At 41.3% G+C, this 24843-nt stretch overlaps 1 protein-coding gene across 1 annotated transcript in view; it reads left to right on the top strand.

Annotated features, from left to right (window-relative positions):
- ttc34 (tetratricopeptide repeat domain 34) overlaps positions 1-24843 on the top strand; it is a 75767-nt gene that overhangs the window by 13420 nt on the left and 37504 nt on the right. The window contains exons 2-4 of the mRNA XM_072244853.1: positions 1277-2939; positions 7730-7955; positions 19534-19726. Coding sequence (XP_072100954.1) covers positions 1327-2939; positions 7730-7955; positions 19534-19726 — 2032 coding nt within the window. The 5' untranslated portion in view covers positions 1277-1326. The remainder of the gene's footprint in view (positions 1-1276; positions 2940-7729; positions 7956-19533; positions 19727-24843) is intronic.

Here is a 24843-nt window from a genome sequence, read left to right as displayed (position 1 = left end):
CATAGAATTCTCCAACTTCCGGTAATTCCCTTCCTCTCCCTTCCTCTATCCCTATGTCACTCCCCCAGCTGCCTATCACCTCCCTCATGGTTCCGCCTCCTTCTACTACCCATTGTTTTCCCCTATTCCTTCTTCACCTTTCCTGCCTATCACCTCCCTGCTTCCCCTCCCCCACCCCTTTATCTTTCCCCTTACTGGTTTTTCACCCGGAACCTACCAGCCTTCTCCTTCCCACCCTCCCCCCACCTTCTGTATAGGGCCTCTGCCCCTTCCCTCTACAGTCCTGACGAAGGGTACCAGCCCAAAACGTCGGCTGATCGTTTCCATGGATGCTGCCCGACCTGCTGAGTTCCTCCAGCGTGTTGTGAGTGTTGCTTAAATACTCATTTATTGAGATAAAAGCATGAAATAAGCCTTTTCAGCCCCTTGAACGACAATGCCCAGCAACCCTCCAATTTGACCCTAGCCAATTTACAATGACCATTTATCCTACTAACCAGTACATCTCTGGACCATGCAAGGAAACCGGAGCACCTTGAAGAATCCTACGCAGTCATAGGGAGTACGTACAAACTCCTTACAGATGGCGGTGGGAACTGAACCTGGATCGCTGGTACTCTAAAGCTTTGTGCTAACCACTAAGCTATCATGATGCCTCTCTAGGTCAGGCAGTATCTATGGAGAAAAACATTGTTTCTAGTCAATGGCCTCTATCACAACTAGGGAGAATGGGGAAAATAGTGAGGGGGAATAAACAAAGTGAATGTCTGTGCAAACTAAGAACATTCAGATGTCACAGTTTCAAGGGAGTGGTAGGAGTTAATTTTGATTGTTTTGTCTGGAAATGACTATAAAACCATGATGATTGAGAAATAAATATGGACAGATGCAATTGGGAAACTCCCAAATCCATCACACAAAACTTCACTAATGGAAGTGAATTAAGCAAATGCATTGTCTCTGCATAATGATAAACTTCTGAATCCTAATCCTTGGAGGGGCAATGGTTAACTCATTGGAGCATGTAGGAGACAAACTCTAAAACTACTCAATCAGGTGTCAAGTTAAATCCAGTATAAAACTATTTTGTCCAATGGCACTGGTAAGAAAGTGGTCAGTACAATTGGACAAAATAGTAAGTTTCTTACTTGTACCTTTAAAGTTTTGACAAAGGTAAACTTTAAAGATACAAGAAAAGAAATTTAGTTAGGTTCGCCCCGGTTGGAAGGAATTAGTTAGAGAAATGTAACCTGGAATTTCAACGTTTCTTTTCCAGATGTGGTTTATTCGCTTGGCTTTGGTAGATGACAGCTCGGAATCATTGTGATGTCTGAACAGAAGCTGTATGGCCAACCCTGCGCCGACGGCGACCGGCACCTGGCGTGCGGTGATCCAACCAGAGCCACCGCCTGTTACACTGCAGCTTTCCTTCGGGATGCCGAGTCGACAGTCCACCACGTACACTCTCTGGGGGAATCCGGCCTGGCCAGCATCATTGCCGTGTTGGAGGGCTGGTGCGCCGGCCACACATGGGTGCCGCTCCAGACCGGCACCGAGCCGGCCGGTGAGGCGCCCGTGAGCACTGAGATAGTCACCGACTTCCTCTTGTTATTGAACCCCAGCAACCTGATAGCCTCGGTGCTGAGAATGGAAACTCTGCTAAGGAACGGGCAGCACGACGAGGCGGTGAGCCGCTGCAACGCCCTGCTCAATGCGCATCCGAACCACTCGCTGGGCTTGCTGCTAACTCGGGCCCTGGCCTGGGTCCTAACCGACGAGCACTCGAGCAACGGCGTCGTGGACTACCTCCAGGCCTTCGCCAAGCGCCGGGAAGAAACCCTAGCGTTCGTGACCACCGAGCAGAAGGCTGACGTGCCGCGCGTCGTCCACGCCTTCAAACACTACCTGTCCCAACGAGAAAAGGCCGCGCACAACGACCGGTTGCTCGGCGACTGCCGCCGTTTTCTGGCGGCCGTGACAGCTGCTGACGGCGCCACGCGGCCCCGTGACGGCGGTGTCCCTTGCGCGAGCGCCACGCGCCAGATGGAGAAAGGGCGGATGGAAGACGTCGCGGGGAGCGGCGCGCCGGCAGGGTCCGGCCTCGATGGATCGAGCCCCCGATACCGAACCTCCGGCCTCATCAGCCGGGCCGCCGCCCACTTCGTCATGGGCAATCGTCTGAGGCGGGTTATTCGTGACCTGTCCTCGGCCTTCGAGAACGATCCGGTACTCGCCAGGAAACACTTCGAGCGGCTCTTCTCTCCCGCCGCCGCCGCCTCCCTCCTCGAGCAGTGCAAGTGCATCATCGATGCCCAACTCGCCGACTACCGGGAGACGGTGTGCCGCCGGCCCGACCTCCGATCGGACGCCGGTGCCGACCTCCTCGTGCCCGTCCTCGAAGCCCTGCAGCTGCAAATCAACGTCGATGCCCAGGCTAACCGGGACACACGGATCCGGCTGGCCGACTGCAGGCTTCTGACCGGGGACGTGCGCGGCTCGCTCGAACTCTGCCGGAGCCTGGCTTCGTCCGATGGGGCCGCCTACTCCAACTCCATCATGGCTCTCCGCGCCATCTGCCACCTGCACGCCGGCGATCACGGGCAAGCACTCGCTGACTTCCAGGCCATCGTGGAGCAGGAGTTGCCGCATCCGGATAGCTGTGTCCGGGCCATGTGTGGCCGCGGCTTGCTGAGGTTGCTGGACGGTCAGCCCTATCTAGCGGCTTTGGACTACATCACTGCTAGCAGACTGCGGTTGGAAGAAACCGCCTTCTTCGTTAAGGCTTACGTGCCGTGGAACCAGCGGGGCCTCTTGTATAAGGTGCTTCAGGAGGAAGGGGAGAAAATGGTGCGGAAGAAGCTGTGCTGTCCACTGTCTGGTGCTGGACCCCGTAAGAAAACAGCAGAGTCCGGAGACCAAGGCTCTTCCAACAAAGAAAAGTATGGCTCTCAGTGGAAACAAACTAATTCCATTAAATCTAGCGTAGATTAACTCAAATTCATTTAGAAATTAACTTTTGCACTTCAATTTCAAAATAACTTCAGACACGGTATGGAAGTTAATATTAGTAAATTGTTTATACACGCTAACGTCGGGCTCCCTTTCTTGTGAGGTGGCATTCTTGAGTTCTAGAGATGGATTGTAGTCTGGCATAATTCCATAAATCCTAGAGAGGTCCCAGGGAATTGGAAAACTGTAGGTGTAAAGCTATTATTCAAGAATGATGGGAATCCAAAAGAAGGAATCCATAGTTCAAGTTCTCATTGAGATACTGAGGGAATCTAATAAAAGATGTAGTAGCAGAACGGTCACAAAATTATAAAGTAGTCAAGCAGAATAGCCATATCATGGAAATTTGTAGTTTTTGGGGATGTAGTAACTAGTAACCAGTCGTTAAAGAACACATACCATATATAAGGCACTGCTCATGAGAAAGAACCTTGAGATTGAGGATCACTGATTTCCACACTAGTTTGGTGGATTCCGAGGTGACTGAAACCAACAGGAACCACAGACTCCCCACAGTTGGGGACAGGTTACAGCATCTGAGTCCGTGAGCTTGTGAGATGATCTGGAATTACTCGGGGCCCTGTGTATTCCCAGTGTAATGCCCTTAGTGTTCTTAATCCATGAGTATTTGCAGACTAGGGATTCACAAATGGGAATGTGGCAATATTTTTAAAAAGGTTTGAGAGTGTCATTGAATTATCTTCCACCTGTAATCTTTTTGTAACAGATCACAGTAGTAATTCTGTTTCAAGAAGTGGTGATGGGCATGTAAATTGCCTGACCTGCACCAGGGAACCGATTGGCTTTGTTGTTCAGTTGTTAAGTTGAGACCGAGTCTTGCTGACCTCATAGACCATAGACCTCATGGTCCATAGGTTTTTCATGGCAAGATACGGAAGTAGATTGCTGGGTCTTTTTTTTGCGCAGATACTGCTGCTGCCCAGGTTAGGACTCAGCTGATTGACTACTAGGGCATAAATCGCCAGGAATGTTAACCTGGATCAGGACACTGCCAAGTTCTTTCCCTTGTGGTAAAATTGGAAGATTTTGCAGAAGTTTCAGTGATGTTTTTGTGGTGCCTTGAGATACTTAGAATGTAGATCATAGAAATCTACAGCACATTGCAGGCCCTTTGGCCTGCCATGATGTGTCGACCATTTAACCTAGAAACTGCCTAGAATTTCCCTACTGCACAGCCCTTTATTTTACTAAGCTCCGTGTACCTATTGTATCTGCCCCTACCACCATCGCTGACAGTGTATTCCACGCACCCACCACTGTGTGTGAAAACTTACCTCTGACATTCCCCTTGTACCTACTTCCAAGCACCTTAAAACTATGCCCCCTTGTGTTAGCCATTTCAACCCTGGGAAAAAGCCTTTGGCTGTCTACATGATCAATGCCTGTCATCATCTTGTACACCTCTATCAGGTCATCTCTCAACCTCTGTTGTTCCAAGGAGAAAAGGCCTAGTTCACTCAAACTATTCTCATAAGGCATGCTCTTCAATCAGGCAACATCCTGGTGAATCACCTCTACACACTTTCAAAAGTATCCTCATCCTTCCTGTAGTGATGTGACGAAAACTGAACACAGTACTCCAAGTGGTGTCTAACTAAGGTCTTGTACAATTTTAACATTACCTCATGACTCTTGAATTCAATCCCACAGTTGATGAAGGCCATCTTAACAACACTGTCAACCTGCGCAGCAGCTTGGAGTGTCCTATGGACGTGGACCCCAAGATCTCGCTGATCCTCCACACTGCCAAGAGTCTTACCATTGATATTAAAAATCACAAAGAGGAGGGGTCCCAGAACAGATCCTAGTGGAACACCACTGGTTACTGTACTCCATGCAAAATACGAACCATCTGCAACCACCTTCTGCCTTCTGTGGGCAAGCCAATTCTGGATCCATAAAGCAAGGTCTCCGTGGACCCCATACCTGCTTACTTTCTGAATCAGCCTTGCATGGGGTACCTTATCAAATGCCTTGCTGAAATCCATATACACTAAATCCATTGCTCTAGCTTTATCATGGTGTTCTGTTACATCCTTAAAGAATTCAATTCGGTTTGAAAGACACTACCTGCCCTTGACAAAGCCATGCTGACTATCCCTAATCAGATTGTCTCCAAATTCTCATAAATTCTGCCTCTGAGGATCTTCTCCAATATCTTGCCCACCATTGAAGTAAGACTCACTGGTCACTAATTTCCTGGGTTACCTCTACTCCTTTTCTTGAAAAGGGGACAACGTTTGCAAACTTGCAATCTTCTAGTGCTTCTCACGTCCCTGATTGATGATGCAAAGATCATCACCAGAGGCTCAGCAATCTCCTCCCTCACCTCCCACAATAGCCTGGGATATATCTCGTCCAGTCCTGTCAACTTATCTAACTTGATACCTTTCAAAAGCTCCAGTACATCCTCTTCTTTAATGTCTATACGGTCAAGTGTTTCAGTCCGTTATAAGTCATCCTCACAATTGCCAAGGTCCTTTTCACTGGTGAATACTAAAGCAAAGTATTTTTTTTAAGTACCTCCGATACCTCCTCCAACTCTATGCACATGTTTCCACTATTGCTCCTGATTCGGCCTATTCTCATACGACTCATCCCCTTGCTGTTCACATACTTGTAGAATGCCTTGGGGTTTTTCTCTATCCTGCTTGCCAAGCCTTCTCATGGCCTCTTCTAGCTCTCCTAATTTCATTCTTGAGCTCCTTCCTGGCACTCTTGTAAATTTCTAGAGCTTTAACAGTAGTTAGTTTCTTGAACCTTTCGTAAGCTTTTCTTTACTTTTTAACTGGATTATTTTACATCCTTTGTACACCATGGTTCTTTTACCCTATCATCTTTTCCCTGCCTCAATAGAACATACCTATGCAGAATGCCATGCAAACCACTCCACCCTCTGAACATTTGCAACATTTCTGCTGTGCATTTCTCTGAGAACTTCTGCTCCCAATTAATGTTTCCAAGTTCCTGCCTAATAGCATCATGTTTCCCCCTACCCCAATTAAATGTTTTACCAAATTGTCTGCTCCTATCCCTCTCCTGCGCTATGGTAAAAGAAATAAAGTTGTGATCACTACGTCCAAAATGCTCTCCCACCAAGAAATCTGACACCTGACTAGGTTCATTTCCCAATATTGGAATAAGTACAGGCTCTCCTCTAGTTGGCTTATCTACATATTACACCAGGAAACCTTCCTGAACATACCTAACAAAGTCCACCCCATCCAAACCGCTTGCTCTAAGCGGATGCCAGTCAATATTAGGAAAGTTAAAATTGCCCATCACAACAACCCTATTATTATTATTGCACCATTACAGAATCTGCCTCCCTATCTGCTCCTCAATGTCTTTGTTACTATTTTGGGGGGGGGGTCTATGTACTTGCTGCAGGTGGTCCAGATTTTCAGACCACAAAGAAACTAGGAAACACCATGTATACCATGAGGTTTGTTAGCATTGTCCTATAGCATGGAAGCCAGGCTTTTTGGCCTCCTATGGCCATTCACCTTGTTGCATTAAAGCTCTCACATCTGCATCATCTGACACCCCTTCCCCCCTCCCGTAACAATTTTGCTACTCATTTATAGGTATACCGAAGGGCAATTTACAATGGTCAAATAAATAGCTAGCCAGTACATTTTTGAGGAAATTGGAGCACTCAGGATAACATAGAGAATGTGCAAGCTCCACAAAGACAGCAGTGAAAGTCAAAATTGAATCTAGATCTCCGAAGCTGTCATGCGGCATCACAAACAATTCACTGTCAGGTCAGAGGTCTTGATCTTCATATTAATTTTTCCTTTGACTAAGTATTCATTAGGTTATTCATTCAGAGATTCAACTCTGTTTACTAAAAGTACAGGTATTAGTGATTTGGGTATAGGGACTAAGTTGCTGATGATACAAAAAAAACACTTCCACCCCTCTGATTTCTTGGTACCGTAAGATTTAGCAAATTATTTTTTCAGTGTTTTTTTAATCATTCTTCAAAAGTGGATACCTCATAATTTCATCTATTGTACTCCATATCACAACTTCTTCCCTACTCAGTTTACATATATATATATATATATATATATATATATATATATATATATATAGATAGATATATATATATATATATATATATATATATATAAAATCTGTTTATAGGCTCTGTGCATTTTTCACAACTCCCCAACATACCTATCTTTGTATCATGAGCAATATATTTTGACCTTTCATCCAAATCATTAATGTAGATTAGTTTAGTGTTTTTCCCTTTTTAGGATAAGAATTTGGACAGAATGGGCATTTGACATTGGTTTTTTTTGGATTTTAAATAAAGCATGTACTGTACAAAGTCTCTGAAGGCATGTACAGAACCCTTTTTATGTGTCATTACCTCCTGGGGAGCTGCTACTTAACGTAGACAGTACTGTAGTGTTTACCAAGCGTTTAGTCTTGGCTGCTGAGAGAGCATTGAATATGTGCTGCTAATTAGTTACCACCCATTAAAAGGAAGAAAGTTACAGAATTGTTCCTGTGAAGATTTTGTTTATTCTTATGGCCAGTTAGAGTTCACACTTGAGTATTCAATCCAAATATTGTTTTTTAAAGGTAAAGGCATAGCGATACAGAAAAAAAGCACTGATATGGCATTTGAGTTTTAAAGGAGAAAAACTAAACTAAATACAAACAAATTTTCTTCTTTCTCTAGAGATGCACTGGGTGTTCATTACTTGGCCTTGCTGCTGTTAGAACTGGACCCAACAGATGAGCTTTCCCAAATTTTATACGCAGATGCTCTTTATCAACTAGGCCGAACAGAAGAGGCTCATAAAACGTTGCTGGTATCACTTGGCAAGAATTCTTGGTGTACTTCAGTCTTGGCTCGGCTAACTCTCTTTCAGTTGAAAAAAGGCTTTATATATGAATCTAACCAGGTACAATACTTGATGCTCGGGTCTCTACACGTTAGAACAATCAAAGGGTAATTCTCTTGCTCTTGCATCTTTCTCTTTATACCTATGTTGACAGATACAGAATTGTGCCTTGATCTCTGAACGTTCACTGCCTTGTTGACAAGGTGCTTTGCAGTCAGTTAGACCAGAGGTCACGTGCCTTCTTGGAAGCACTTCTTCACAGCTATAAAAACTTCTGCAATTCAGATCATCAACATAAGGTTTTAATGAGAGAAGAATGAATGGATTTGTGGAGTAGTATTTTGAACTTGGTTTAAGATCATTTGAAAATGCAAGTGATTAAATGTTTTATAGTTAAACAGGAGCTGGAGAGACAGCCTGAGCAGTAATGGGGTAACTCTTAGTGAAGAATAAGATCAGTGTACCAGTGAGAAATGATAGTAACTTGGGAAATCATAATGTAGAATCAGTTGGGTGCAGATGAAAAATAGCCAGTGAATGGAATCATTGTAGGATTGTTTTTCAGTCAAACAATAACTGTAAATTAAGAAATCTGTACATAGAGAAATAATAGGGACTTGTAAGAATGATCATGGGTGACTAACCTTTATTTGAAGTTTGAGTACTTATTTTCTTAAATATTAAAATAACATTAAAAGCAAGCTTTCCCAGATTTTCTGATGAGATGGTTAAGTATATTTTAGAGTAGAGATCATAATATGGTAGATTTTCACATTCAGTTTAAGAAGCTTTGCTCGAAAGCTGGTGCTGGTACTTAAAGGTAGGTTTGGCTGAAATGGAGTGAGCAAATGGATTACCAGGTAAGATTACAATATAAGGTTTTGGAGATCCCTTGAGAAATTAAAATTGACAAGGATAAAGCATCCATGAAAAGAAATCAAATAATGCAAAAATAAAACCAAGCAAATAACATTCAGAACTGAAGTTCACAAAAGTGAGTTCACAGCCACAAAGACAGTTGGGGCCGATCCAGGAGCCTATTATTTGCAGGCTGTAACCTCAGTTCAGTGCAAACATGAGTAAACCTTATGAGCAGTGAGTAGAACACCAGCCCATCCCTGTCCTCCAGCCCCAGCACTCTGACCTTATCAAAGTGGCCTAGTGCTTAAATCGGCCAAACAGCTCTTGTTCCTTGCTCTCAGACCCAGACCCTGCCACTTCAGTTCTGCCTTGTCTTATCTTGCATTTGCCGCTTTGAATGGCCTCAAGTTCACTCCAGCAGTGGCCAAATATTGGCTCATTCCCCACCCTTGGGCCTGGACTCCACTGCCTCAATTCATGGTACACTGCAACCGTCCTGCACCTTCAAGACTTCAATTCTCACTGCAAAAATGCCAGGTCCTAGAGGCGGTTCAAAAGCTCACCTTCTAAAGGGAAGTTGTAGGCTATTGATTGCAGTGATAGTTTTTGAGAATAAGTATTAAATGATTAATAAAGTAAATTGTAGTTTTGTTTGCTGCCAGCAAGTCGCTGCTCTGCTTCACCAGCGCCATCTTAAACTGGACTTGATGGTTTATACCTTTTTATCTGAAAAGAAGGGACATTGTAGATAATAGATGCAGTGTTTATGATTTTTTTTCAATCTATTAGGGTTTCTCTGACTAGAAAACTGGAAAAGTTGTAAGTGTGACATCGTTATTCAAGAAAAGAGAGACAGAAAGCAGGAGTATATAGACAAGATATCTGGTATCTGTTGTAGTAAATGCTGGAATTCATTATTAAGGAATTAGTAGCAGAACATTTAGAAACAGTTTTTTGAAAGGGAAATTGTGTTTGACAAGTTTATTAGCAGCGTTTGAGGATGTACCAGACAGGGTGGATAAATGGAAATGCCAAAAAGCAATTACATCTAAAAATACCGGAAGCCAAAGATGGGTGGGTGGGGGGTGGGGAGGGGAAGTGACTTATGTAGAGAGAGGAAAAATGAAAACAGTTATCTAAAATAGTAAAATTCATCATGCAGCTCCTAGTGCTGCAGTGTATTAAGAAAGTGAGATATACTGTTCTCTGAGCTGATTTTTGGGTGTAAAATCAGAGGTCAGAGAAGGAATGGACAGGAAAATAAAGTGGCAAGAGGTATTTTGCAAGCCATCACCCACACTGCTTGGTTTCAAAACTGAATGCAATATATTAAATTAGAAGTGCAAGTAATTGCCTTTTCCACCTTGAAGATTTTTCAAATCATTGGATAGTGGGGAAGGTAAAACAGCAGGGAATTTACTTCCCATTGTTGTATGAGAAAGTTCTGTGAGAAGGGCAAGGTTTGCAGAGGTGGAAGAGCAGATCAGAGAGTTGAGGGAATTATCATTTGGAATGCTGAAAGGGGCGGGGGGAGATTTTGTGGAATCCTTTGGATAGTGGTAGTAGTTATAGAGAATGATTTATTGAGTGTAGTGGGTGAGCTGGGCATCAGAGCAGAAGAGTACAAAACAGAAAAGCAATTCAGAGCACTGGCATGATGGCACAGTAGGAAACTATGGTTAGGTTTGCCTGACACCTGATGTTGGGAAAATGCAGGAATTCCTTATTAAGGAAGTAGCTGTTTCACAGCTCCAGTGATCTTGTTTTGATCCCAATGATGTTTGCTTACAGTATAAATATTTATCATACAGTATGCAAATAGGCCCATCTACCAATTTACTCTGACCAGCAAGCACCCATATTATTCAGCTCAAGTTCTTATATTTTCCCCCAAGATTCCACTGCTCATCTGTATATTGACCTGTCAGCTGGCATGTCTTTGGGATGTGACAGGAAACCAGATGGCTATTTTCTCCCTATGTAGCTGTGAGGAGATCGTGTAAAGTTTGCACAGGCAGCCTTTAAGGCCATGATTGAACCCAACTTGCTGTAGCTGCAAGAGTGATAGCTCTGTTGTCTATGTGATCATGTGAGTTTTTTTCCAATTGCTCTGGTTTTCTCTCTCAGCTCAAAGATCTGCTTGGTAGGTTAGTGGGCTACACTCTTAAATTATCTGTAGTATAAGTGGGTTGTTGGAGAATCGAGAGAGAATTGATAGGCATGTGAGAAAATAGAATTCAGGAAATAAATGGGGGGCGGGGAGCAAGGGGGTTGGTGCAATTTGTCTGAGAGCTGCCATAGACCCTGGGCCAAAGTAGCTTGTATGTCATTCTGAAATGTGGAAAGATGGAAACAATGGTAAATAATAGACAATGTAAAGCACTGATGTGGAAATACACAGAGAAATTGGCAGAATGGTATGAATACTTCATAGAAGGCAGTGTCAAAGGAGGTACTTTGAAGATGGCTGTGGAATTTGGGCCTCTACTCAATGTCAGATGAAAATAGGGAAGAGTCAGAAATGTTAGTGAAAGTGAGAGAAGGGTGGAAATTGACAGCAAAGATAATGACATTTTTGAGTTCAGTACAAGTACAGAAAGCAGTATGTATTCAGCTATCAATGCCATGGAGAAAGGGTAGAGGGAAGATGTCTGATTGGACTGAAAAACAATGTGTTTCCATATGTCAGAAAGCTGTGAAGAGGATAAAGTTTGTACTTGGATCAAGATGGGTTAAGTTTGAGGATTAAAAAATTGACACATGGAGTATTATAGAAGGAAATTGGGCTTTTCGAGAGAGATTACAGAATATTGCTGCGCATAGGTTTGGGGATTTTCACATAATGCAGCAAGTACAATTAAGAAGGCAGATGGAACATTATAATGAAAGTCAAAAAGTATGGTGTATATCTGAGGATGTCTTGCTGCAATTATTGGTGAGAATGAACCTGGAATGGGATAGTCTTGGTCTCAATTAAGGTAAGATATAAATTGTACCTCAAATCGCTTCTTTACACCAGTCCGCTTAAGTAGTATAGGGGAAAGCAATAACAGAATGCAGAGTAAAGTGGTAAGATTACAGAGAAAGTGCATGGCAGGCAGGCAATAAACCAACAGTTCAAAGCAGGGTCATTTTGTTGATTCCCGGAATGGAGGTGAATGAAATGACAACTCTCAGTATATTGGACCTATATTTGGGGAACTTAGAAGAATTTAGCCATCATCTTGAAATATTTAAGATTATCGGGTATCTTGACATGGTTGAGATTGAAGGAATGTTTCTGCTTTAGTGAAAAAGATGAGAGTAGTCTATAGCTAGGGATCATAATTTTAAAATCAGGAATTATCTGCTTAAGATGAAGCTGATGAAGACTTTGAAGATTATATTTTGAGTTTCTAATCTAGAAAGCTGTCATTGAATCAAGGTAGAAATTGGGAGCAATAGCAAAATTGAGATTTATGGTGCTAACACCAAGATCATCTTTGATGATGGGAAAAGCTCAAGGGGGCATATGGTTGACCATCTAGGGGCTGATGGAGCCATGTAGATGGGAAGTGTGTGTATTCTAACCAAAATCTGGTTGGGTTTGTGCTGTACTAGTTCTGCTTATTTCTCAATCATGAGAGCAAGATATGCTTATTAGTGAATTGATACTTGTTCCGTGTATGTGCCACATGGAAAGTCCTTTTCCCACAAATATATTTTTACCAATTCTTTGGCCACAAGGTGGCAGCAAATCTCTAGTAATTTCTTCAGGCAGTAGGAAATACTGTTTTAGACTAGTGGTCACCAACCTTTTTAAGCCCAAGATCCCCTACCTCGACCTCAGTGAAAGGCAAGATCTACCTACTAAATTGTTTAGAGAACAAACTGCTCAGATTGTACTTCCAATTTGAGGCCTTTTATTTGGGTGAATTGTATTTGAATTACACAGAATACTTTTGTCAATCTTTCAAATTAATTCAAACAAGAAAACACTAACTAGCATATCAAACAGGCCACAGCTGTCTTTCTTTAAGAAATATTACAATACTTCACACCTTTAATTTTAAGTTTCATTATTTAATTTTATTTCAACATGAAAAGTAAATGAATAAAAATTGACTGTTGCACTCAGTGTGATGACTGGGGCAGAATACTTTCTGCTAGTTCCCTGAAATTTGGTTCATAACTACAGCCAGCCAGTCTAAGATAGTCTGTGAGGTGTAGGGTTGCCAACTGTCCCATATTTCCCCCCGCTAAGGTAGAACGTTTCTATGAAACCTTCCGTGCCGAAATGCTTTACGCCGAAGAAGCAATTACCACTAATTTATATGGAAAAAAATTTTGAGCGTTCCTAGACCCAAAAAAATAACCTACCAAATCATACCAAATAACACATAAAACCTAAAATAACGCTAACATATAGTAAAAGCGGGAATGATATGATAAATACACAGCCTATATAAAGTAGAAATAATGAAAATTAAGCCAAAACCGATTTGTGGGGTAAAAAAAAATCGGCACATACGTGCATGCGCACACAGGTGCCCGCACAAGACATGGTCATGGTAGTCCTTCTCGGGGTAAACACAAATGTCCCAGGATTTGACTGCTACTTTTGTCTGTTATTTGGGAGTGAGAAAGTTGGCAACCCTAGTGAGGTGTCTGTCAGTAAGTCAGCTCCTGTACTTAGATTTAATAATTTTCATCTGTGAAAATGCAATTTCACATAGATAAGTTGACCTGAAGTAGGCACTGACTTTCAGTGGCATAAAACCAACGCGTACACTGCGCATTGCTTGGCCCCATCAGTAGTAATTGCCACCAGTTTATGAATGGGGATGTCATTTTCAGGGACATATTTTTTTAAACTCATTGTAAATATCCTCACCTCTCGTTCTTTCCTTTAATTGCAAAAGAGTGAGGAAGTCCTCCTTTGTTGTAAAATCCTGGAAAGCCATTCTGACAAATACAACAAGCTGAGTTGTTTGCATTACATCCAGGGATTCATCGAACTGTAGTGAAAAATATTCACATCCTCTGACGGTGACTCCACCTTCCTTGTCACTGTTGCAGGGCCAAGCAGTATATTATGTATTGCGGTTGTGATGCCGTTTTTTTTTAAGTCATTAGAAACAGTCTCTGCGGTAATGACCATTGCTTCGTTGAATAAATTGCCATATGTAAAAGGCTTTTTGTGTTCAGCCAAAAGGTGACTTACATGAAATGATGCTTATTTGCAGCTTTATTTTGAACAGCATGTTTTGTAAAAAAACGATTGCTGGGCCTTCAACCCTGATTTCAGCTCAACTTTCCAGGCAGAAATTGTGCTCTTTGTGGGGGTTAGGTGTCTTTAAATTCCTGGTGGTTGGTGTTGTGGTGCCGCTCCAGATTCCCTCTTTTAGTCAGTGCTTGTATTTGGTGGCACAACATACATACACACTTGACTTTCACCAAGGTAAATAAAAATTCCTCTTCCCATTCTGGATGGAATTTGTATGTTTTCGCCTTCTTTCGTGGCGCCTCCGCTATGCTATCAGGATATCACGAGTGATTGCCGATTGCGTCGTCTCTGATCTGAGCCGACATTTACGTGCTGGGCGGCACCTAATTAATTAGCTTGTTTATTTCGGCTTTTTTTCTTAAAGATGGGCTGTGTGCATCCCGACTACCGCTGCACCACTGCATGCTTCGCGGCCCGGAGGTTGGGGACCACTGCCGTATATTGATGTTTGTGACAGTCTGTACTCTTATCTAATCTGATTGGTCACTTTGATGCAGCACAGGCTAAGATGAAAATGCGGTGCATGGTGGGGGAACTACACACATGCGCACGGGGCAGAAAGAACGGAACTAAACCCCCGCAACCCGAACAATCTCTCTTTACAAACAGCTTTTTAGCAAAAATATTGCTATATTACCATTATCCTAATTAGTGTTACTTACTTTTATAATGCTCACATTACAACAGTATTTGTGTATTTATTTTTGATTTTTCTTCGGGACCTACTGGGAAAGGCTCAAAGACTGACCGGTGGATCGCGATTGACGGGTTGGTGACCCCTATTTTAGACTGTAGAGACACTGGTTATTTATTTATTTATTGAGATACTTCACGGAATAGGCACTTCAGGTAGCACCCCCCACAGCAACCCCCCAATGTAAATCACATCTGGCATCTATCTTGATACTGGTTTAAAAATGTCACATGTACCGACATTAACTATAATTGTCACATGTCAATTTGGAGCCAGCGAACAATGATTCCTCAGGCGACATCTTCCAAATAGTCAATTATTTCACCTTTTCTACGCCTTTTACTTATTCTTTTTATCTTAATTGTGTTTTGGAAACTGTTGGAGCCTGTGATTTACAGTTTGGCGTTCAATTGAGTGATCTACCGCTCTGCTGTTCCCAAGAAAATTCCAGGAGAGGAGCACGAGCCGTCCTGAACAAGAGCCCAGAGATGGGTGTGGGGCCATGATCAACTGCATTTCTCGCCGATTGAAGCGTTGAGGAAGATTGAAACATCAAGGCAAATATGGAGGCGGCTGGGTCAGCGGTCATTCTTAATGAGTCAGGCCGGGGCTTGCGAGGCCAAGTTGGGCCTCAGTTCATGTGGGAGGAGGGTCTCAACTGCTTGCACAATTTTTTTTTCAATATTTCATAGTTATCTGGAGAAGATGAACCTCAGAGTTGTATTCTGCGTACATACATCCTTATCAGTAAAAAGCTTGCCTTGCATATTGTTCCTACAGATCAAATCATTACACAGTGCATTGAGGTAAAACAAGATAGTACAATACTAGAATAAACAATGCAGAATAAAATGTGAAAACTACAAAGAAAATGCAGTGTGGGTATACAATAAAGTTCCAGATCATACAGAGGTAATTTGTAAATCAAAGGTCCACCTTAATGTCAGGAAGTCTATTGGAAAGTTTGATAATAGTGGGATATAAGCTGTCCTTGACCCCTTAACTCCCTGTGCTGTTCCCAGAACCATCCCCATGAACCCAAAAAGTAACTGAGCCACAACCTCAATGGATGTTGTAGCTTGGCACCATCTTCTCCAGAAGCATTTTCCATTTCAAGCTGGTATGCATCCAGATAGTAATTGATCCCAATGTTCTCTTCTCCATCGGGCATATTTTGTTGAACCTAGATGGCTTTAGTTTCCCCAAGTCTTGGGTTGTGTAGTGGCAAGTCGTTCAATGGAATGGACAGTTAGAACAAGGCTTGTCAAGTGAAACTCCTCATAGATGGTTAAGAGCTGACAGCCTCCACCCCATAACTCCATTTTATTGCTGTTAGAGCAGTCAAGAATTTTTCCCAAAAGTCTTGCTAATTTCTTGCCTGCCTGATAAGGGAACTTTTGAACTGGAGCCAGTGAAAGTAAAGGAATCGTGTTCTATTTCCAAGCATCTACTATGTTTAATCTTGGTAAAGGTTGCAATTTTGGGAAGTGCTAATGAAGGAGCCTTGGTGAATAACTAGTGCATTTTGTTGAACTGCAGCCTTTGTTTGGTTCACTGTAAGTGGGATGTTTTGTTCTGTATGATATCATGTTTCTTGAATGCTGGAGCAGTTTTCTTGTGTTGGAAAGTATTGTTCTGAGGTTATACACATATCAGACTGAATTGAATTGTGTTTGTGCAAGCACACAGAATTTGAGCACCTATTCCCAGATGTTTACAAGGATGGTTCTGGTTTGGGAGTGATGTCCCTACAAATTTAATGTTTAAGTTGACCAATGGATGATCACTTTTTTAAAACTTATTGTGATTTAATAAAGCATCTGTGATGCAGCTCAGTGATCTTCTACAAAATTTTTGAGTCATTTTACCATGTGCCTGGAATTCTACAATGGTCAGACAGGATAAGGATCTAATATTTCCTTTCCAGAAGGAGATTGGTGAACTAGACATTCTTATGATAATCTTGATAGCTTTGTGATATTTCAAATTCCAATTTAATTAACTGAACATAAATTCCCTGAGGAAGGATTCAGCACCGGACAAATTTGACCTATTTCTGTGTTCTTCCAGAGTGCTGCATGATGCATTGGCAACCTGTTCTTCAATCCTCTATATACCAAATCATTATTTCTGTACCAAACTGGAAATTACATTCGCTTCATCAAATTGCTGCCATCCAGCTACTCTCCACCTGTATCGATGATGTTGAGGTGAAGGTGGTTGATAGCTTCAAGTTCCTAGGTGTGAGATATAACTAACAATTCGTGCTGATTCAACCATGTGGATGCTATGGCCAAGAAAGCACACCAACACCTCTTTTTCCTCAGAAGGTTAAGGATATTCAGCATTACTTTCACCAGTTGGGTCAGAAGGATCATAGAAAGATCCTTAAATAGATGCATCACTGCTTGGCATGGCATCTGCTCTGCCCAGGACTGCAGGAAATTGCAGAGTTGTGAACAAAGCCCAGTCCATCATACAAAAACAACTCTCCATTGACATCATTTACACTTCCTCCTGCCTTGGGAAGGCAGCCAACATTTTCAAGGACCCCTCCCATCTTGTCATTTTGTCTTCTCCCCCTGCAGTCAAGCAGAGTATACAAAAGCTTCAACACATACCACCAGGCCCAAGGACAACTTCCATTCCACTAGACCCTTGATTGGACCTTTCCTATGCTAAAAGGTTAAATTTTGATCTCTCAATCTACCTTGTTATGACCTTTGCACTTTTATTTGTCTACCTGCATTGCAATTTTTCTGTATGTGCAACATATGTTCATTTTGATTTTCCTTTTTGTACCACCTTAATATACTTGTCATGGAATAATCTGGATGGTATTTAAACAAAATGTTTCCCTCTATCTTGATACATGTGACAATGATAAACTAACTGCCAATTTTGTTTGGGTCATCCTGCCATAAAAGCAGTTCCTTTAGCCCACTGTGTCAATTGCTGTGTGAAATTTGTACTACTGTCCACTGGCAGTTAGCTTTATTTGAACTTTTAATTGCAAAGGCAAATTTCTTTGACAGCTTGCGCTCTGTACTGTCATGACATGAAGTGACCAGTATCAGTGAGGCTCATAACTTCTTTTTGTTCTCTCAATCTGAGATCTAAAGTTACTCCTTACTGGAATGCTAGTCTTAGGTTCACGCTGCAATCCCAGGTTCTTGTGTCATTCCAGGGATCTGAAAGGAGTTAAATCCTGTTTCCAGTTCATGTCTGTCCTGTTTGTCCAATTTGTCCATTGCAGCTGAACTACTTATTACGCTTCCGCCTCTGTTTTCCATTTCACCAATTGTGTAGCATCCTAGCAAAGGAGGTAGAGCCATTCTGCCTCAGAAATGCTGAGTTAATTGTTCTTGATGACTTCCCAACATGGGTTTTGTGACCAAGGTACTTAATTGTCTTGATTTTGTTCTTTGTTGTTGAGGCCTTGTAAGTCAAGGGTGATACTTCAGAGTAGACCCATTGTTTCATATCTCCCTACAAACAGATGGTTGCTGTCATAACATTTCATTTTGTTAGCTCTTTGAGCATTTGAGTTCCAATAGTAAACAATTGGAGAACAGTGATAATGAGAGGATGTTGCTTTTTGGCCGGGTTCCTTTTATCCGGTTAAGGTCAATTTCAGTCTGTAGTTGGTTCGATTTTGTAATTTAACTGCCATCTATGGCTTCGCAAAACAGATCTTGATTCATAATTCTATGATCAATCAATCATTACTGGGAGTTTTAGTCTCTCAAGTATGCTGTAATTGGTCTTATATTTTCTTGACATTTTTAGAGAACTTAATGGATCATTAACCATGCTTTCATGTAACAAATGATTGTTCAAACTGAAAACACTATCCATTCCTTTGTTACAGTCTGCTGATTTTTTTTTAACCCCGCGACTGCATCATTGCAGCAATAATCAAGTACCTATCTATAATAATCCAATTTTTCAGTCCTCAGCAGGGAGTCTTTTGTGCATGATGCTTCAAATGCTAGTCTAATTTTTTTTATTAAAATGTGAATGCACTTATCCCCACTAGCAGCTCCGTGCATTCCAGATTCCAGCTTCCCTGTAGGTGAAAAGTTTCTTCCTCCAATTCTCCTCTAAGTATGCTACTTAAACCTTTACCCTTTGGTTACAGACATCTTTTTTTAAAAAAAAAAATCACCTTTGAACCTATTGATGCCCTTTATAATTTTGTGTACTTCAATCAAGTTCTTCCCCGCACCCCCCCCCCCCCCCCCGGTTCTCTTAGCTTCTCAGAGAAAACTATATTCAGCCTATCCAATATTTTGTTGTAAACAACCTGTATCTAAAACTTCAAATCAACACACATTACCTTGAACAGCCCCAGAAATTACCCATTTGAGGAGGATTTGGATGGGTATTGTTGAAAGCAAAAGGTACAAAACAGTCTACTTGTAGTGAAGGTTCAGTTTTTAGAGTAGTTGATGTCAGTCATAAACTAGGATTTTTAAATTCTATCCTTCTGCTAATTGGGATGGGATATGAACTCTTGAGGCTAAATGTGAAATTGTAAATAGCTTTATGGGTTATTTGCATGTGTATTAAGATCTTCAAGTAGATGAATAGTTCAGACAGGAAAAACAATGTCCTTTCTCTTGTTTTTCACTAATTCAATAAAGTAAAGATTTGATTAGTGGACAAGGTGTATACAGTAATGGGATAAAATAAATCCTAGACACTGGGGCTAGCCTGATACTTCAGTGATATTCTTAAAATGATCCTGTAGGTGCTGTTTTGGTGAAGTATGAATTGTTCACGATAATGTCTCAGTGTTTATTTTCTTCTTGTAGCTAATAAAGAAAATTATTGAGATTGGAGATACTTCCTGTCTTCTGCCCATAATGGACATCTTTAAAGCAGAAGATCGAGACCTACTGCAGCAGCATTGTTATTCCATTGCCATGTCAATCCTACAAAGTAAAGAAGGTGACACATATGTAAAGGAAGCAGTGGCCTATCTGTCCTTGGCTATCATAATATCAGGTTAGTGGCAGTTGCATGTTTTATTTGAAAAAGAAAAAATGTTGAGTAATAGCCAAATAACAATGCAAGAAAGGTGGGAGCCAGTGTGTGGCATTGGGGACAAAAATTCATTGATCCAAAATGAATTTTAAAGAAGAGTGGAAACTTAAGGATCTAAAATGCATGTAGTTTAACCAATCCAATAACTGTTGAGTCCTTATTGAGTAGTTTATTTGGTAGCCTACTTGAAAGGATAGCATTTGTGCTATTTATTTAATCTTGGTCATTGTAAAATGATGCATTTTGAGAATATTAGCCCTGAAGTGATCATTCATCTTCTTGATTAACCACTGTTCAGTTGGTTCAAGATTGAATTGTTTAAAGCTAACCAAGAGTTATTGATTTGAGTTCTAATTTTCATTTTTCACTGCCTCTAGCTGGTGAGTGGGATTGGAATTCTTGATTTTTATCATCCTTTTTATAGAAACTCACCCTTGTTATTGGATGCATATCAGCTATGACAGGATTTGCAAGCTATTACTTCTTTTAAAGTGAAACCTAACTTTGCAAATAGTTGTAATTCTTCATTCCCCAAATGAGCTGGACTCCTTTTCTACGTGCTTTGAAAGGGAGAATTAAACTATATCCATGCAAATCCCTCTAGCATCTGACAACCCTGAGATACCATTTTCAGAGATCGAAGTGAGAACATCTTTCACGAGGGTGAACCCTCGCCAGGTGTCAGGACCCAAAGGAGTGCCTGGCAGGCACTGACAATCTATTCCAATCAACTCATGGAGATCTTCAATCTCTCACTACTCAAGTCAGTGGTTCCCATCTGCTTCAAAAGGGCATCAGTCATACTGGTACCAAAGAGGAGCAGGATAAGCAGTTTGAATAATTATCACCCAGTTACATTTACATCTACAGTGGTGAAGTGTTTTGAGAGGTTGGTTATGTCTGGAATTAATTCCTGCCTAACCAAGGACCTGGACCTACTGCAATTTGCCTGTTGCTACAACAAGTCTACTGTGGATGCAATCTCTCTGGCTCTCCACTGACCTTGGACCAGCTGGACCAACGTATATCAAGTTGTTGTTTAACACCATCATTTTCTCAATGTTAATGAACAAGCTTTAATACTTGTTCCTGCCAATACAACTGGATCTTTGACTTCCTCATTGGGAGGCCACAGTCAGTGAAGATCAGAAATAATATCTTCTTGCTAACAATCAGCATAGGAGCACCTTAATGATGTGTCCTTAGCCGACGGCTCTAGTTACTCTGCAGTCATGACTATGTGGCTAGGCATAGCTCAAATATCATCTATAAGTTCACTGATGACACAACTGTTGTTGACCAGAATTTCAGATGGTGACATGGAGGTGTGCAGGAGTAAGATAGATCTGCTGGTTGAGAGGTGTCGCAAGAACAACCTTGCATTCAACGTAAGTAAGATGAAGGAATTGAGCGTGGGCTTCAGGAAAGGGAAATCAGAAGAACACACTGCAGTTCTGATCGAGGGGTCAGCATTGGATAGGGTAAGCTACTTCAATTCCTGTATGTCAACCTCTCTGAAGACCTACTCTGTGCCAACATATTGATGCAACTATGAAGAAAGCACTCTCAATGACTATATTTTGGGTTTACCAAAGACTGGCAGGTTTCTACAGATAGACCATGGGAAATATTCTGATTGGTTGTGTCATCATCCGGTTTGGAAGTGCCAATGCACAGGATCAGAAAAATTTGGTAAATTCAACCAGCTCCATCATGACGACTAGCCTCCCCACCATCGAAGACCTTTTCAAAAGCTGATGCCTCAAGAAGATGACCTCCATCATGAAAGACCCTCATCTTATAGGATATACCCACTTCTCATTGCTATCATTAATGAGGAGGTACAGGAGCCCGGGGACACACACTCACCCAATGTTTTCGGCACAGCTTCTCCTTCGCCATTAGATCTCTGAATGGTTCGTCAACCCATGAACAGTACATCACTATTTTGCTCTTTTTTTGCATTTATTGATTTTGTATATATTACTGTAATTTATAGCATTTTTTTGTATTACACTGTACTGTTGCCACAAAACAAATTTCGCAACATACAGTATGTCAGTGCTAATAAACTTGATTTAGATTCTGGAAGTGTACTTCCTCAGGGTTAAGAAATATGCTGCTGTTCTCTTTTTTTTTCCTCTAAGTTTGAAATTTTAAGTTCCTTTGAACACTGGCATTGACCGAATCAGAAGTGGTGATGAATCAGCATATAAGAGAGAGAGTGAAAATCTAGTTGACTTGTACCATAGCAACAACCTCTTACTTAATGTCAGTGAGACCACGGAGATAATTATGACTTTAGCAGGAGGAAACCGGAGGCCCATGAGCCAGGTGTTCATCAGGAGAATCAGGTGGAGAGGGCCAGCAACTTTAGATTCATTGGTCACAAAGGAGAAAGTCTGCAGATGCTGGAAATCCAAGCAAGATACACAAAATGTCAGCATGGCTTTGTCAAGGACATGTCATGCCTTACAAACCTGATTGAGTTCTTTGAGGATTTAACAAAACACTTTGAAGGTAGAACAGTAGATTAGAGTATATGGATTTCAGTAAGGCATTTGTTAAAGTTCCCCATGAGAGGCTTATTCAGAAAGTGATTAGACATGGGATCCAAGGAGACTCATGTGGCAGGGAAATTCTAGGCAGTTTCTAGAGTAGGTTACATGGTCGGCACAACATTGTGGGCCAAAGGGCCTGTAATGTTCTGTAGATTTCTGCTTCTCTGCTAATTCAGTGTTCCTTTTGACTCAGAATATTTTATTCACTGCAAATGAAGAGAATAGTATTCTGCCATTATGCTGTTTGGAAATTAAAATAAACCAAATAAGTCTTGTCTGCAGAAGTGTTCCAGGCAATGTCTAGGCTGAGATAGTTTCTTTTATAGGAACTATTTAGTCAGCATCTCTAAACCCTTGATCCTGTAGCACCAAGAGCAGCAAGGGTATGGAAGCTCTGCCACCTGATTTCCAACCCAAAACATAGACTGATATGAAATTGTATTGTTATCTTCCTGTCTCTGGAATTCCCTGTCCAACAATGATGTGGGAATGTAATATGCAAGAATGTTGGTAAGAATTTGAAATATTTTGCAAGTTATAAGGAATGGGTAAATGTTGATTTACAGGGGGATCTGTGTTTCCAGGTTAATGGAATACAGAAGGTTAACATGGTACAGTGAAGAGTTATGGAAGAAAATTGTATGTTGGCCTTCATGGAAGAGTTCTGGATTACAAAATGAAGGAAGTCTTACTGCAGTTGACAGTATGTCTGCACTGGAGCATTATGTTCAATTTGGCTCTCTATTAACCTATACTCATTAATGATTGTCAATATAGTTTGACTAGATTTATTCCATGGATCAAAGAGTTGTGCAATAAAGAGAAATTAAGTAAGATTAGCTTATTTTTGTGGCATTTAGAGAATAAAAAAATAGTCTCATTGAAACAGAAGGATTGATAGGACAGATGTTGAGAATTGATTTCTCTGAAATGGGAAGTAGAGAACTAGAACACAGTGTCACAGAATGATTGACACGCCATCCAGGACCATGAAGAGGAGAAATTTCAGTGGTTTAAATTTTCATAATTTTGTTCCTCAGAGAACTGTTAACGTTTAGACATTGAATACATTCAAACCCTTAGAAAATTATAAGAGGGGTTATTGAGAGGGCGTGGGATCTTCAAGGGCCCCTGCAGCTGCTCTCTTTCTTGCTCTCTGACTTTTTGTATTAAACACATATTAACATGTTCGAGCTGAAATTTGTAGGTATTAAGTAATATGCACATTTAGCAGAGCCTTCTAGTTGTCTTGCATGGTTAGAAGTACAAAATATGTTCTGAGCAAAATGAATACAAATTACATAAGAGCTCTAAAGTGGGTGGTTGAATGCAGCTGGTTGAACTACAATTAGTGAATTACAGACTGTTCCATTGGGCTGTGGATAAGCAATTCGACATTATCAGCAATAGCAGACTGGATTTTAAACAGCTAAGATGTACATTAATGGGCAGTAGTGGCATCAAAATAAAGTTCAAAGTAAAATTATTATCTAGATGCATGTATGTCACTATATACAACCCTGAGATTCATTTTCTTGTGGGTAGTCACAGTAAATACAAGAAACTCAATAGAATTAATGAAGAACCGCACCCAACAGGGCAGGCAACAACAAAAGTGCTTTAAAAAAAGGGGGGAGAAAACCTAATAATAATAAATAAATAAGTAACCAATAAATACCAAAAGCAGGAGATGGAGAGTCCGTGAAGTGAGTCCATACATTGTGGGAACAGTTCAGTGATGAGCTAAGTGAATTTGTCCCCTCTGGTTCAAGAGCCTGATGATTGAGGGGTAATACCTTGAACCTGGCGGTGTGGATCCTGAGGCTCCTGTACCTTTTGGATGGCATCAATGAGAAGAGAGCATGACTTGGAATGTGAGGGTCCTTGATGATAGATGCTGATTTCCCATGATAGCATGCTGTGTAGATGTGCTCAGTGGTGGGGATGGCTTCACCTGTGATGGACTGGGCTATATCCACTAATTTTTATTACCAGGCCATGATGCAGCCAGTCAATATATTCTCCACCACACATCTGTAGATGTTTGCCAAAGTTTTAGATCACGTACCAAATCTTCACAAACTTATAAGAAAGTAGAGATACTGACATGCTTTTTTTCAAGACAGACCCTCTGAAATGATGATCAGAATCAGGTTTATTATCACTAGCATATGTCGTGAAATTTGTTAACTCAGCAGCAGTTCAATACAATACATAATATAGAAGAAAAAATGTAAAAGTAAGTAAATCAGTTACAGTATATGTATATTGAATAGATTTAAAAATCGTGCAAAAACAAATAATATAAAAGTGAGGTAGTGTTCATGGGTTCAATGTCCATTTAGGGATCAGGTGGCAGAGGAGAAGAAGCTGTTCCTGAATCGCTGAGTGTTCCTTCAGGCTTCTGTACCCGCTTCCTGATGGTAACAGTGAGAAAAAGGCATGCCCTGGGTGCTGGGGGTCCTTAATAATGGACGCTACCTTTCTGAGACACCGCTCCTTGAAGATGCCCTGGGT

This window comes from Mobula birostris, chromosome 27, assembly GCF_030028105.1.
Source record: "Mobula birostris isolate sMobBir1 chromosome 27, sMobBir1.hap1, whole genome shotgun sequence".
Classification (NCBI taxonomy): domain Eukaryota; kingdom Metazoa; phylum Chordata; class Chondrichthyes; order Myliobatiformes; family Myliobatidae; genus Mobula; species Mobula birostris.
The sequence above is the reverse complement of the archived record's forward strand: the minus strand, read 5'-3'. Positions and strand labels throughout refer to the sequence as shown.